We start from the raw sequence: 14,444 nt of genomic DNA on the forward strand, positions 1-14,444 counted from the left end.
TACACCTGAACACCAACTACAGAGTCTTAAAAAATGCAAACATTTAAAAAAGATTTAAATAAATAAGCAATGCTAAGCCTGGTGGGGGCACAGGTAAAGCCTAGTGGCCCGCCAGGCTTATAAAACACTGGAAGAAACCCTGATGATGTATAGCGGGTGTGATTGTAATTTTTTTTAAAACAGAAGAGCAGCACATGTTCCTCCTTCTGCTAAAATAACATAACATGATTCTGGTTCTGCTATGCATCCACAGAACCAGAACCAAACATGGAGAATAGAAGCATTCAGCTTCTATTCAGCTTTGGAATTAACCTCCAGAAAACCACAAAACTTTAGAGTAGCCTTTGATTAGTAGTAAGTGAAATATTGATCTACATAATTAATGTAATTTTTATTACTGGTTTCATAATTGTTGAATATTTGATTAATTTATCATGAAAAGCACATGAAACCATAGAAATTGTCAAATTATATAAAAAGATAATAATAGTAGGAATAATATTGATAACCAAATGAGAAATTAATCAGTTCTGGTGGAATATAGCTGATATTAACTTAACAAACATGTTACTACATAAAGAAATGCCATCTTCTAAGACTGATATCTTAGTAAATGCATTTTTAAAATATTTAGAAAGAAGTATGTAGTTTTTCTTTTCAAAGTGTCAACATGTTGTGGCCAGACAAAGGCTTTGACACCACAGTTTTGGTACGTAGGTGGTGAAACAAAAGGGTATTTTGTCATTGTATTTGTACTTGCCTGCAGAAGGAGCAGAAATAGCGCGCCGCTGAGCTTCTGCAGAGCTCATAGAAGAGAGGACGGATAATTGCTCTGTGGAGACCGTTCGAGGGGTTGTACCATCCCTCTGTGGAGACCCCTAATGTTTGTTCTGGATATTTTTGATTGGTCACTTTTCTCTCAAGACCACTACAATTTTCTCCCGTCCAGAGCAAACATCTCTGCGTCTTTTTTCTGCCGCTGTATTTTGTCTCAACTCTGACACGCCGGGGTCATTTTAATTCTGCCAGATTGGCGTGTAAAGTTGTGGGCAATTTCAGCTTTCATGCCTGGCATCTGTATTACAAGGGCCATGAGAACCCGTGGAGGGAGAGAGGGATTAGATTAGATGATTGACGATTCCTGTGGGGAAATTAGATTTCAGCAGCAGCAATAGTAATGGGATTCGCAAGGGAAGAAGACAAACAGAATATATGTGCTCAGATGGAATAGGAAATAAGAAATAGAAGGGAAAATCTGAGCATTTAAGGAGTTTGGTGCCTCTGAGGTAATGATTTTGAGTTTTACCACTTATGTGGTGTTTGTTGCTAAATTATTGCGGACCAGAGAGGACGATTAAAATGTCCAATCATATGTAACTAGAGCTATTGCTGGCCAGAGACGGTTTAATTGTTAATTTCACTGCAACTACTCCCCAATGCTTCTGTTTCAGCTGTCATCATCAACCTGTTATGTACGGCGGCGTATAAGGGACATTGTAGATAGAAAATGTATATTTGTGAGAAAAAATTTAGAAATTTTTAGATTAATCTCAGATCATTTCTAGAAAAAAACGTGGAAATTTCTCTCCTCCCAAAGGGGCAACAATTTGGGTTTTGTCACCCCTTTCAGTTAACTATGGCTGGAGTTTTTTCTCCCGCCTGAGAAAAAACTGAAGAATTTTGAGATTAATCTCAGGAATTTTTGACTCCATAAGTCAAGAAGTTTAGACTTTACGAGCTCAGAAAATGTATAATTTTCTTTAGTTTTGTTTTCGTTTTTTAGGAAAATATATGAAATTAATTGCAAAATTTCAAGTTTTGAAACTCAGAAATTTCCATGTTTTTTTCTATTTGGAAATTTCTGAGCTCCAAAAATTGAAAATTTGTAAGGTAGAAATGCCAACATTTTTAGATTAATCTCAGAGATCTTATAGAAAAAACGTGGACATTTCTAAATTTGAGAAGTTGAAAATTTGCCGGAAAAAACTCAGAAATTTTGAGTTTAACCTCTGATATTTTCTGGAAATTATTTGGACATTTTTTGAGCTTGTAAAGTCGAAATTTTTGAAAATTTTTCCAAGTTTCAAAAGTGGACTTTTAGATCTCAGAAATGTCCAAATTCTCAAAATTAAACAAAAGAAAAAATATTGCAGATTTACAACATTTAGTACACAGAAATGACTACGTCTTTTCTAGAAAATATCTAAGATTAATATCAAAATTTCTGAGTTTTTTTCTCGCAATTTTTACAATTTTCTCGCTCAGAAATTTCCAAGTCTTCTCTAGAGTTTGCTGGCTGAAATTTACTACTACTCCTGTTTTTTTTTTTTTTTTTGGTATCTACTTTGGCCCTAATAAGCCGCCATAGTTATGTAACACCTGCAAATCCACTATTTCCAGGTATCTGAGCAGAGAGGAGGTGGCCGAGGCTTCCCTCAGCAAAGCCCGGGAAGAAGGAGGTGGCGTCCGTGTGGTCACCAAGGAAAACTTCTTCACAAAGAGGAGATCTGGCAATTCACACTCCCCGCCTGCTTCTGAGAGGTTGGTTAAATGTGGGTGGATATTTTGCGTGGGATAAGGTTTCTTAAAATCTTAAATAGCATCTTCCATACTGAAATTTTGACAAGATTTATTCAGCACTTGCAGGGATGACGTGTTATAAGTTCCATCTTGACACCCTTGTCCCTCAGTGGGGTCGAGAGGGCTGCTGGTGCCGTGTTATAAGTTGATCGGCTAATATATCTGGTCTTTATTATGGTTTGTACTTAAAGGTGGATTGTCTTATATGGTTTCCACTTCGGGATTCAGACTATTTTCCTTTTTTCCCCCTCAGTCGTCTCCATGGAGATCCGCGTGGCAGAGGCGCAAAGGCCTGCCGAGTGTGTTAGTACAGTAAATATAGCCCATAATACAATCCACCCATTTAGATGCAGCAACCAGCTCACCCCAGGAGGCAATATTTCTATGGAAACCTAAAGCAAATACTCCATCTCTCGCACAAATACACAGCATTCACAACAACTGCTGCTCCACACAGAGAGAGTTCATGGTGTGCCTGAGGGGCGCTATTTAGGATTAGTGCTTTAGCTCAACATACAGCTTTAACTTCGTCAACAAAGCTCAAGAGTGTGAAAATGCAGGGCTAAAGCTAGCATCACTGTGTCAATCAAGGAAGTGACGGTGTTGAAATGAGAGCATTTCAAATCACGTTATGCTGCTGGTTTTGGTTCTTTGCTTTAGTACACACTCTTTGTAAAAGACGCAAAAGAAGGGGAAAATAATCTCTATTGTTTCTGTTATTGTAGCTGAGAAAAATATTAATGTTTAACAGTCCAGGTTTTAAAAATCTCAGTGTTCTTCTCAGGCTTTAAACGGATAAACCGTAGAGAGATAATGCATGTCGCCTTGAAAAATTCAGGGGGAAAAAAACCTGTTACATTTAACAAATGAGACAGAAAGTAATTCACAGCAAGTTTATGTTTTTACAATCAGAAAAAAATGCAATGCAGAGGTAAAATACTTAGATTTTTTTTTTGTCTAAGTGAGACTGCAGAAGAATCCACAATATATATATTGCAGCTCAAGTGAGACTCATCTAAGTTTGAGTCTCACTTGTTTGTGGAAAAGAAGTTCTCCTGCCTGTTTTTGACAGCATTCTCCTGTCTGCAGTAGCACTAAATCGCCTTCTCCAGCAGAATTTGCATCAGTCTCGTTGCAGCTGCCAGATCCCAATCCAAATCCTTATTATTAGGTGAAACATTAGCCTAGTGTACTGTTATGCAGTACTTATTCATTTATTCAGTTTTATTAACATAATTAGTTTACGTTTCTCATACATTTGTTCATTAATTCCGGTGAATAAAACCTGGAATTTTCTCTTAATTATTTCAACTCTGCATCACCGGTGTGTCCACAGGAAGCAACAAATAAATTAAAATGTGTTTTTATTGACAGCTGGACCTGCCCTACTCTCTCTGGTTTTCTTTTGCTATAGAGCATCAGAGGCGAGCTGAGGTGGTAAACATTAGCATGCTGTGCGCCGTTTGCTGAAGGCATGTTGTGTGATTTCCGAGGTTTAAAGAATGAAGTTGCCCCATGCTGCTCTGCGGCACACATTCTCCACGTAAAGGCATGAATTTAAATTAAGCTAAATATAAAACACATTGCTAAGAATTTGGGTTTTGTTGCCCCTTTCAGTTAAAATTGAAGTTTTCCAAGGTTTTCTTGACCTGCTTCAGATTGGGGACACCAGTAAATAGTCTATTTCTGTATCCCTTTCATCCACTTTACTGTACTGGCACTGGGTTTGTCTCTTGGTGCTTCCAATTTTTTGGTATCTTCACAACTTTGAAGCAGCAAGGTTCCTTTTTTTTAGAAGGTTTTCTTCTCTATTTCAATGATTGCATTTCCCTCTGTAGTGCGGTGTCTTTCTGGCTCTTTGTTCCCGTCTCTGTCTATCTGAATTGTAAACCACGGGGAAAGAGAATTCAGTCCATCTGTCCGCTCCAATGTGGCTCTAGCACCCTGCTGGGAAAACATGGCAGATACCCAGATTTGCTGTCCCCTGCCAAAAGGACAAGCATGCACACACATGCACACACACACTCGGATTGTTGCTGATGATACATCAGCTTCATGAATATAAACAGTCTGAAGGTATTTCACAGACTGCAGCTATATGCCACCCCAAGTCTGTGTTTGCAGAAATGCTTTGATTTCATTTGTATTGGATGAAAATGTGTATTGAATTGTTTTCACTGCTCTACTGATGCTGAAAAAGCAGGAATTTAGACTGTTGTAAGGTAGCTTCACTTTGTGTGCTGCTGCAGCAGTCATCTTAATAAAAAGATTAGATTGCATACACTGTTTTGATTTTTTCAGTAAATGCATCTCGTGTTTTCTGATACGTTTAATAGTTTGGTTACTTCTGCATTATCTCACATTTATATGCTTCAGTATATAAATAGTTATGTAAATTATTTACATAATTTAAAATAGAAGTAATCTGACGTGTCAATATCAATTTTATCCAGTTTCAATTTATCTTTAGGACCTATAAATAACAACAAAACAATTCTTTCAACCTATATAGAAATGTATATTTAAAAAAAAATAAATTCTCAATCATGCCAAAATTATTCTAATCTCTTCTTTAATCTATGCAGCCTGAATAAGCAGAATCAACATATCTTTGTTAAAATCTAGTTTTCTTTAAAATTTCTGGTACTGGAAATTAGCTAACATTGAATCTTCTGCCCACACTAATAGCTTCTACTCTGAAAAGTGCTGCTGAATCTGGTGTAAAAGCCAATTTCTGATGATTTTCTAATCTTTATGTAATTTAGCTCTGTTTTGAAGTACATCTTTCTTCTCCTTGAACTCTGCAGACTGGACCAGCAGTCTTGCAAAGCAGAAGATGAGCAACCATCTGCAGAGCCCAGCTACTTGCAGGCTGTGAACAGTCAGGGTGTCCCTCTGTGCCTCTCCTGCCAGCATGCCTGTCCTACCACAGGTGGACCTTGGAATACTCGATTCTGCAGCCACAGGTCCAAGATTACCACCATTTACAGAAATTACAGTGAAAACAGATCAATGACATGTTTCGATTTGGTTTCTCCTGCACGATCACAGCTACTGCAATGCTAGAGTTCCAGTCCAGACATTTTGATGATGTTTTCCTTCCAGATGCCAGGAGGAATTCCAGTTGCGGTCCAGCCAGACGTTCATGCGTTCCTGCGTCCTGGAGGCAGAGCAAGGCATTTGTCAACACTGTGGCCTCAAAGCTCATGAGCTGTTCCTGAACGTCCGCGATGCACCTGCCTCCAAGCGGAAGGAGATACTGGAGAGCACATGGCTGGCCCAGCTGCCACTTAAACAGGTCAGTAAGCTGAAACAATCAACAAAAATATTTCATCTTACAAAACCTGTTTCTGTTCATTAAAGAAAACACAGTTTATTTTTGTTCTGGGTGGCATGTTAGTTTAGCGCTGGTTTAGCAACGCTTAGGACGTATTTCAGCTGTATTTCATTTTAAATTTGGAGTCTGTGTGGATAAACGTGTTCAAAAAGGATTTACAGAAAAATAGGTAAGGTTTTTAAGTTCAACAAGGAATAAAACATTCTTAAAATGGCTGCTACCGACCTGCCATGACGTTATTAATGCAGACAAAAGGTAAGTCCTGCAGTGCATTTTTTTATGTACAAGCTAACCTAATAGCAAGAGGTAGTAACACCTTTATGACATTATTTGAAAATTTAATTTATTTAGAAACATTTGAACTGTTATGATAGAATTAAAAACATGATTTCAAAAAAATAATCTTCCTTTAGCATGCTAGCTGGACAGAAATATGTCATTGGGTTCATTTTGTTTTCTGCTGTGAATTGTTCGGCAATTCACCAACTGTACCTTTAACAAACAGTGATACAAGCCTGAATTCCCCCCCAAAAAACTGTGTTATAAAGGAGGAAGAAAAGTTCACATACATATTTAGTCTCGCTTGAGCGTATTAGCATGTTAGCATGCTAGCAGTGTCAAGCTAAATCATGTTGGGGGTTTTTTAGGTCTATTTAACTTAATAATTGTCAATCCTACCTGCAAATTGTTAAGCAGTAAAGTATTTGATTTGATAAAATGTGGTAACTGTTAATAAAAATCGAATCTATACTTGAGCAGATAAAATTATGCCATCTTATCTTTCAGGGATAAGTGCTAAGCAAACTTTTACTGTATTTAACATTTAAGAAAATGTTCAACCTCCATGCCTAACAGGAGACTTTAAATGTGAGCTATATTTATTTTCTTATAAAAAAAAGGGGGGGTTAGGCTCTTTTAAAATTTTTATTTTTTTGGTGTTTGCGTGAGTTCAGAAACTGAATTCGCTTCCCATTCTGTCCATCCATCCCACCTACGCAGATACACACACAAACACACAATAGTGCAGGTTGAGCTGCACTCCGAGGGGCCAGCTCCCAGTAAATGGATTGCTGGGCACATTGATTTCTTTTTTTTTTCTCCTAGTGCCAGGCCCCGACCAGTAAGCCTGTTTGATTTGGTTGGCTGTTATCCTGCAAAGCCAGCCCCCCACCACACACACACACAGATAGATACCCCACATCTTCCCAGTGCCGCCGGCATCAGCATCAGCGCCGATCGATGCTCTGAGCTTTAGAGGAAACAAACTCAGCCACATGATAAGACGCCGCAGTGGTGGAGAAGCCTTGAGATTATAGTCTCATTCTTTGGTTCATACCAGGGGTTCTGGTGTGTGTGTTTGTTCCCAGGTGTGTGTACTACATGTGTATGCATGTCTTTGGGGTCGCTCTTTCTTTTTCTTTTTTTCTACTCTGAGAGTGTGTTTTCAGGATATGTTAAAGCCTTCAGGTGCATTTGAGCTAAGTCTTGGCGTGTTTGAAAGTGTGCAACAGCAGGGTCAGGTGCAGGAAGGTGCACGTTGTTGGCAAGATAGCAGGTTTAATTGACTAAAACGGGTGTGTGTGCGTGTGTGTGTGAGGTGAACTCTGCCCGTCTGAAAAGGCCTATTCTTTAAATCTACTGGGATCAATTCCACCTCGCTGCCTTAATGTCGGCAGAGTACTTCTCAAAGCGGGAAAATAGATTTTTGCTGCTCAAAACGCCTCTTTTCCTCTGGTTCTTCGTCATCGTTTGTTTCTTTACTTTTTTTTATTTCTTCTATGTTTTCTTTCCTAAAAATCAAACATTTTCTGGCCAGCAAGTGAACTGAACAACCTAACACTTCAACATCTCAATGAATAAGTCTGATATTTCTAAGTCATGTTAGACTTGTGTTTTGTGATGCTTTTGGGGGGTTTTTCTATCGATTTATTCATGAGGAAATAGTTTGGACGCAGCAGCAAAAACACTGGTAAACTTGGCAGTGAAATAATTGCAGCTGTGCTACCAATGCTATCCCTCTGGTGGCCTTGAGATTTAATTCCTCTGGATGTTTCCAGAAGATTGAAGCGGACCAGTTTGGCCCACATAAACACACTATCTGCTATAAATGCCACTAGATTGCAAAAGGTAGATGAAAGCTACCCCACTTCTTCACGACAAAGTTTCTTAAAAGTGTGTAAAAGAAAATAATCTTGCGTTACTTTTTTTCCTGCTCTTCACCTTAATTAGCCATTCTCAACTGGCTTGAGCTCATGTGCGTCTATTTCTTTCTGCTTTATGCCCCACGAGGGAGCAGAAAGGTGTTTCCTCCCTGGGATTAAATTTGCATCTGTAATGGAAGGTGTGAAAATAGCACATCTCCAGAGTTTGTAAACGTCTCCCGAACTAAATGATTAAGTAAGTTTTTCTTTTGTGTTTTACAGCACTGTCTTGCTAGCTTGAAAAGTAAAAAAAGGGAGAAAGTTAAGTAATTTAAGGAGTTATGTATCTTACCGCAGCGCAGAATTCCCGGCAGTATTTTTAACCTAATTCTTGCCTACTTCATCAGACGGACTTGCGAGTTCTCCATGATGAAGGTTCCCTACAGTTGCCCATTATATAGGTCACTCAGGTGATTTATATAGCTGTACCTGGGGCATCCGATGATGATGGATAACGCCGGGTTCGAAGTTAACCCTCCGTGATTCAGCTGAGATATTGTTTTAAGGAGCTGGTCTCACATCCTTGCATTTATGTCAATATTTGAAGCGCTAATAAGGAGAAGTTTTTCTGCAATTTTCTCTTGTTATCTGTTCTTTTCTGTCTTATTGTATTGAGAAAAATTCTCCAAAAAAGCATCTCTGCAGTGCAGAGATTTGTTGAGTCATTTGTGAACAGTAGCTTGAAATCGTATGCACACATTGGATTTTTTTTATCCCATTTTGGGGATTTTCTATGATAAACCAACACAAAGTAAAGTTGTAAAGTAGAAGGGAAATTATGTATTTTTGGAGAGAAAAACAGCATCATGAAGACCAAGGAACACAGCAGTCAGTGGTGGAGTTGTAATGTAAAAAGATGCTAGCAACAACTTTAGAATGGATAGAATGCACATTAATGTGCTCTGATGGCCTAGTCAAAGTCCAGTCCAAAATCCATTTCAAGCCTGAATATTAAGATTTGCCGATGCTCAAATTTACGTCTCACATTTCGACTTTTATTTGTATAAATTTCACAAACTCTGTACTGTTTTTCTGCTTTTTCACCAGTAGGGCTGAAAACCGTATTAAGGTTTTCTTATTGATTGGTATCGATAATTATTGATAATTTTTTTTGAATCAGAGAACAAAGCATAGAATTATGTAGAATTTTATTCAATATCAGGACAGATAGTGATATTTATAGACATGAATATCAGCTGCTGCTCAAGCCTACAACAACCCAGAATGCTGTGCAGTTCTGGATCGAAGTTTAATGAAATTATTTAAAATTCTGCACTACTTCATGTTGATCTTTCTCACAAAATCTTAATGAAACAGGTTAAAAAAAGCAGTGCAAATGGATGGTTTGGAAGAAAAATGGGGCGTAGCGCTCACGCCGTCGCCTTCTGGTTGTGTTCGCAGCTCAACGAGATGATCCGCGCGCCAGTGGAGGGAGACTTTTGGCAGGTGGACCACATCCGGCCGGTCTACAGAGGAGGAGGACAGTGCTCCATGGACAACCTGCAGACGCTCTGCACCGCCTGCCACAAAGCCGTACGTTCACACGATGCATCAGCAGCGGCTTTTAAAGCCAGAGGGCCTTAAGGGGCAAAAGCAATTTGTTTGACATTTAAGGCTCGCAGTGGATAAAGCTCCCTTCAGAAGACGCTCTCATCGCTCATGTTGAGGATCACATACGGTGTCAGTAATGCAATCCGTGGTCAAACACATTGATCAAAAGTCACATTATCCCCCCTCAAAGCTATATACTCCCTATAATAGCGTCACATGATGTGGCCGCATGACACATTGATGGATAGCACTTGTTGAAGCGGGGCTGCCTCGCATTTTCCCTTCACTCAATTTTCCATAATCGAAGAAAATGTACTTCTCTCGAAGAGAGGCGGCTCGACTGGTTTCAAAATAAAAACACGGCTTGCATTGTCGCCCGAAATGCGCTCCGCTTTCACGCCAGGAAGCATTTTAGTCAGAGTGGGTGTCAGATTGGAAGGAGAGAGCCTCACATGTAGACGACCATGAACTGATGTGGAGCACTGGGCCTCCTGATAAGGGGATCTTCTCCGCTGTTCATGCCAGCGCTGCAGACACTTCAATCTAAACATGCCCGAAATATTGATTCCCCCCCATTCCGACTGCAGGTTTAAACTCTTACATCATGCTGCTTCTTTTTTCTCTCTCTCTCTCCACAGCGGACGGCTCAGCAAGCCAGAGAACGCAGCCAGAAGAAGAAGAGCGCCGCTGCCTCCAAGGTTGCGTCAGACATCAGCAGGTTCTTCATCAGGAAATAAAACGCCTTCACAGTTGATTAAAGTAGGTTTAGGTTGGAATTTTTTTTTGATTTACAGTAACTGGTTGAGGATGTGTGGAGGAAAAAACCCTTGAGCTTTTTCACTTTTTACAAACTTCAGTCTATTTTATTAGGATTTTATGACAGACCAATGAAAAGCTACTAAATTTTACAACTTTTTTTTACTGCCGATACGATACCAATATTGCAGTATCGGTATCGTATTGTTAGATACTAATACTTTTGTTACTTCATAGTGTTGATTGTTGTTTCTATCAGAGAATTTACATCCAAGCCAATAAAATAAGATTCTCGTTTTTTTGCTGATATTACACTGATTTCCGATATAAATATCGGATCAGGATACCTCCAAAAATTATGTCTCATTTTCCTTTGCACAATTTTTGCACTGTTTTCCATTAGAGCGAGGCAATATGGTTTAAAAATTAAATCTACAACTTTTTTCATACCAGATCTGATTTTTTTTCTCTCTTTTACTTTTCTAAAAAAAAACTAATTACAAATGACAGAAAATATTTGTTAAAAAGAGGCTTGTATGTCAGTCATTCTTTTTGTGAGTACTACATGGATTATTGGGGCCGGTCTATGAGAATTTTTATTTAATTACGAGAATATAGTCAGAATATTTAGTAGAAAAAAAGTCTTAAAATTGCAAGAATCTGATCTGAGCATCTCAGTTTGAAATAGACAACCATTTGTTAGTCCAGTACTGATAATGATTTGATCCATCCATCCATCCATCCATCCATCCATCCATCCATTTTCTTTACACCCTTGTCCCTTAGTGGGGTCGGGAGGGTTGCTGGTGCCTATCTCCAGCTAACGTTCCGGACAAGAGGCGTTATCAGGTTGCCAATCTGTCGCAGATAATGATTTGATGCTGATGCCTATTTGTAAAACTTTACAAAGTCTTCACAAGATGCTCAACATTCCTCTTTGTAATTTTTTATTTTTCATGTTGGAGTTCTCATAAAGTTACTACTTTATTCTGTTAATATTTCGCCTATATTAAAAATCGCAGACTGGGCCTAATATTTTATTGTAGAGTTGGCCTGAATTCAAAGTCCAAATATATAGAAGCTGGAAAACAAGATGGTGGCCTTGGGTGGTACAAAAAAAAAAAATCTAGATTTTCCTAAAATGACATCTTCAAAAGCCGCCCAGCTCAAGTTTGTGTTGATCTTTCAAATAAAATTCCAACAAACCGCTGAAGTTTGACTGGAAAGTAGCAAAATCGTACTTTAATACGGCGCCGTCCTGACATATTTGGATGCATCACTTCCCGATGACATCACCCCTCCGCCCCCCGTCTCCGCTAGCCCTCATTACATCAGAACATGCTCCGAAAGAGATTTATCTAACAGGTTAAAAAAGAAAAAAGAATGGTGACGACTTGCTTCAAATGCAAATTCAGCCAACTTCCTTCTCGTCCCCGAACCGTCACGGGCGCGTTGGGTTTGATTTATGACGGCCCCCTTTTTCTCTTTCGCTCCAGGCTGAAGTGGAGCGCGTTGTTTAGAGAGATGCTTCTATTTTAAGATTTTGCAAACTTGGTAAAAAATAAAAAAAATACACAATAAAGGTAAGAAAAAGTGAAAGCAGGTGAGATGAATTGAGGGGATTGAGATGGAACGGTGCTGCAGAAAAACACAACCAGGTGTCCTGCTTGGTCCTCAACATGTGGACCTTTTGCAATTCTTATGATGGATGGGAGAAATAAATAGCTCTATTCTTTTTCTCTCTTTTTTTTAATTCTTGTCTTCCTTTATACATCTGTAAATACTCTCAGCTGGGAGATCATTTCATCGCCTCAAGTCAGGAACATTATCCATGTCCACGCATCTACATCCTCTTCAGCTACGCTTGATGATCTGAGCAGAGGTAGAGCCGCGCGAGGCTATGTTTAGAGAGCGGGAGAGCCGAGTTACTATGGAAACAAGGCTTCAGGTTCAGCCATGTCGGGAATATTGAATCTGTTTTTCTCCTGGTGTATGTGTGTGTGTGTGTGTGTGTGTGTGTGTGTATGAGAGTGTTACACAATGAGCCAGACATCAGAAAACTCCAATCAATATTAGCAGGCTCCTGCGAAAACGAGGCCGTCGCATTCCTCCTGACAGTGCGTCTGTCAGGCGTGTCAGAGTCCTAGCTCAGCACAATCCCGCCACCGCCTGGAAAACTTTAACGTTTCCCTCTGACAGCCCGAAACTTCACGCGTCGCGTCAAAACTCCCTTGGAAAAGAGAGCGTGGGGGCGCGCGCGCGTAGGTGTGTGCGTGCACGTATTTCCCCTACGGCTGCTCCAGGTCTCCACTTAATAAGACCGTTGTTCCTCTCCTGTCCAAACCGACAAGCTTTGTGAGTAATGAACATCTCCCAGGCAGCCTTCCAACAACAGCAGGTTTCAGTGTCAGTCCCTGTCAGCAGCCAATGACTCTGATCTGCTGTTTTATTACATCCAAAAGGTGTGTGTGGCAGGACGGGGAAGTTGTGAGGAAAGTGTGGATAAAGAAATCGGTCTGGCAGAGGAGGGGAGGCGTATGTTTGTCAGAGGAAGCCCGTAATGAGGCGCCGGTCCGATGAAGTCGTCTCATGTTCCTCCCAGAAGGTCTGCTGGGTAAAGAGCAGCGCTTCAGTTTGCGTTTGGAAAAACACCCCAGAGGAGAAGCGCTTCCCCCGCAGGTGATCTCGGTAATAAAGACGGACTCAAACGCCGACGGAGGGCCGCAGAGGTTTCCATGTTTGCTCTCAAACACATTACTCCCTCTTGTTTTTTTTCTTTAAATCAGGATGAGGCCAACACCCCAGCTCGCTTCTCCGAAATCAATATCTTTCGTCTCTGCGTTACAGTTGCAGAGACATCCCCGCGGGTTTCGTAGCAACAGCACAGGCGATAAAAGTCACAAGGCTTAAATTAGCTGCGGATCTGGCGGAAATAAGCACATATAATTAGAAAGTCACAGTTGGTGACAAAAAGGAAACAGGAGAAAAGTTCTTTCTGGAAAAAAAGTACCATCTTAAGAAAGTCAAGCGAATGACTCATCTGTGAAAATCAGATAAACGATCATATGGATGTAAGAGTGGGCCATATGCAACAGACTAACAGGATGGGATTGTCTTGATGCACAAATCTGGGAATGTAAACAGAAAGAAGAAGTTTGACTCTGAGAAATGGTCAAAAAAGATTCAAATAATGCAAAGAAAACAAGTTTATATTCATTTAGAAACAACAATACTAATGCTTTAACTCAGTTCAGAAGTCTATATTTGGTAGGATAACCAAGAGGTTTTCAATGGGGTTCAGTGCAGGATTGTTGGTTAACTATTATTGTGTAAAATTATTACACAACGTAATAAAAAACACATTTTTCCATTTTAAGTGCTGCTTCCTTCCAAGAGACTTTTGGTCATTTTTGACAAGTTAAATCAACTTTTTGACCCATTTTGACTAAACAAGCATTAAAGTTTATCCAGCTTAGAGAAAGAAAATATGCCTAAAATGATGATCAGGTCGAAACACTCACTTGCCTAATAATTGTGCACATTGTGTGTAGTGAAGGTTTTTTTTGGTCCTATCATGGCATCAGAGAGAAAAAAAGAAATACCTTTCCCCCCACATAGATGCATCATTTCTCGAATGTAGGTCAGAGGACCCCAGGGGCCTTCATTGGGCCCCTACGGGTCCCCCAGCAAATTAAGAAATAGATTAATAGGGCTGTGACTTAACTCCATAGTAAATTCCTCAATTACAGATACTACATGAGATTTAGGAGCGATTAATGTAAATGTAGGTTTTCTTCTCACAACGTCTCCTTGGAGATTACGAAAGCTGTCTTCTTCCGGAGTTTGGGACATGTTGTACCGCACCGCAAACTGTCCGGATTCCTTCATTACTCTTTCCTGATTTGCAATTCAGATAGCCAGCCGCTCTATTTGCCCTCATTCCAGCCATAATCCATTTCAACCTTGCCTGCCCCTGTAATCTACTTTGGCCTTTTCAGCTAAAGGAAACGCTTCCACAA

At 39.8% G+C, this 14,444-nt stretch overlaps 1 protein-coding gene across 5 annotated transcripts in view; it reads left to right on the plus strand.

Moving 5' to 3' along the window:
• zranb3 (zinc finger, RAN-binding domain containing 3) overlaps nt 1–14,444 on the plus strand; it is a 98,841-nt gene that overhangs the window by 72,444 nt on the left and 11,953 nt on the right. For 3 of the 5 annotated variants that reach the window (XM_008428572.2, XM_008428564.2, XM_008428534.2), the window contains exons 18-22: nt 2,401–2,541; nt 5,388–5,546; nt 5,686–5,878; nt 9,520–9,651; nt 10,308–10,877. In XM_008428572.2, coding sequence (XP_008426794.1) covers nt 2,401–2,541; nt 5,388–5,546; nt 5,686–5,878; nt 9,520–9,651; nt 10,308–10,406 — 724 coding nt within the window. In that variant the 3' untranslated portion in view covers nt 10,407–10,877. Of the gene's footprint in view, nt 1–2,400; nt 2,542–5,387; nt 5,547–5,685; nt 5,879–9,519; nt 9,652–10,307; nt 10,878–12,215; nt 12,416–14,444 lie in introns of those variants that run through there. The other 2 variants (XM_008428547.2, XM_008428541.2) reach the window with 2 other exon arrangements.

Source organism: Poecilia reticulata, linkage group LG2 (assembly GCF_000633615.1).
Source record: "Poecilia reticulata strain Guanapo linkage group LG2, Guppy_female_1.0+MT, whole genome shotgun sequence".
Classification (NCBI taxonomy): domain Eukaryota; kingdom Metazoa; phylum Chordata; class Actinopteri; order Cyprinodontiformes; family Poeciliidae; genus Poecilia; species Poecilia reticulata.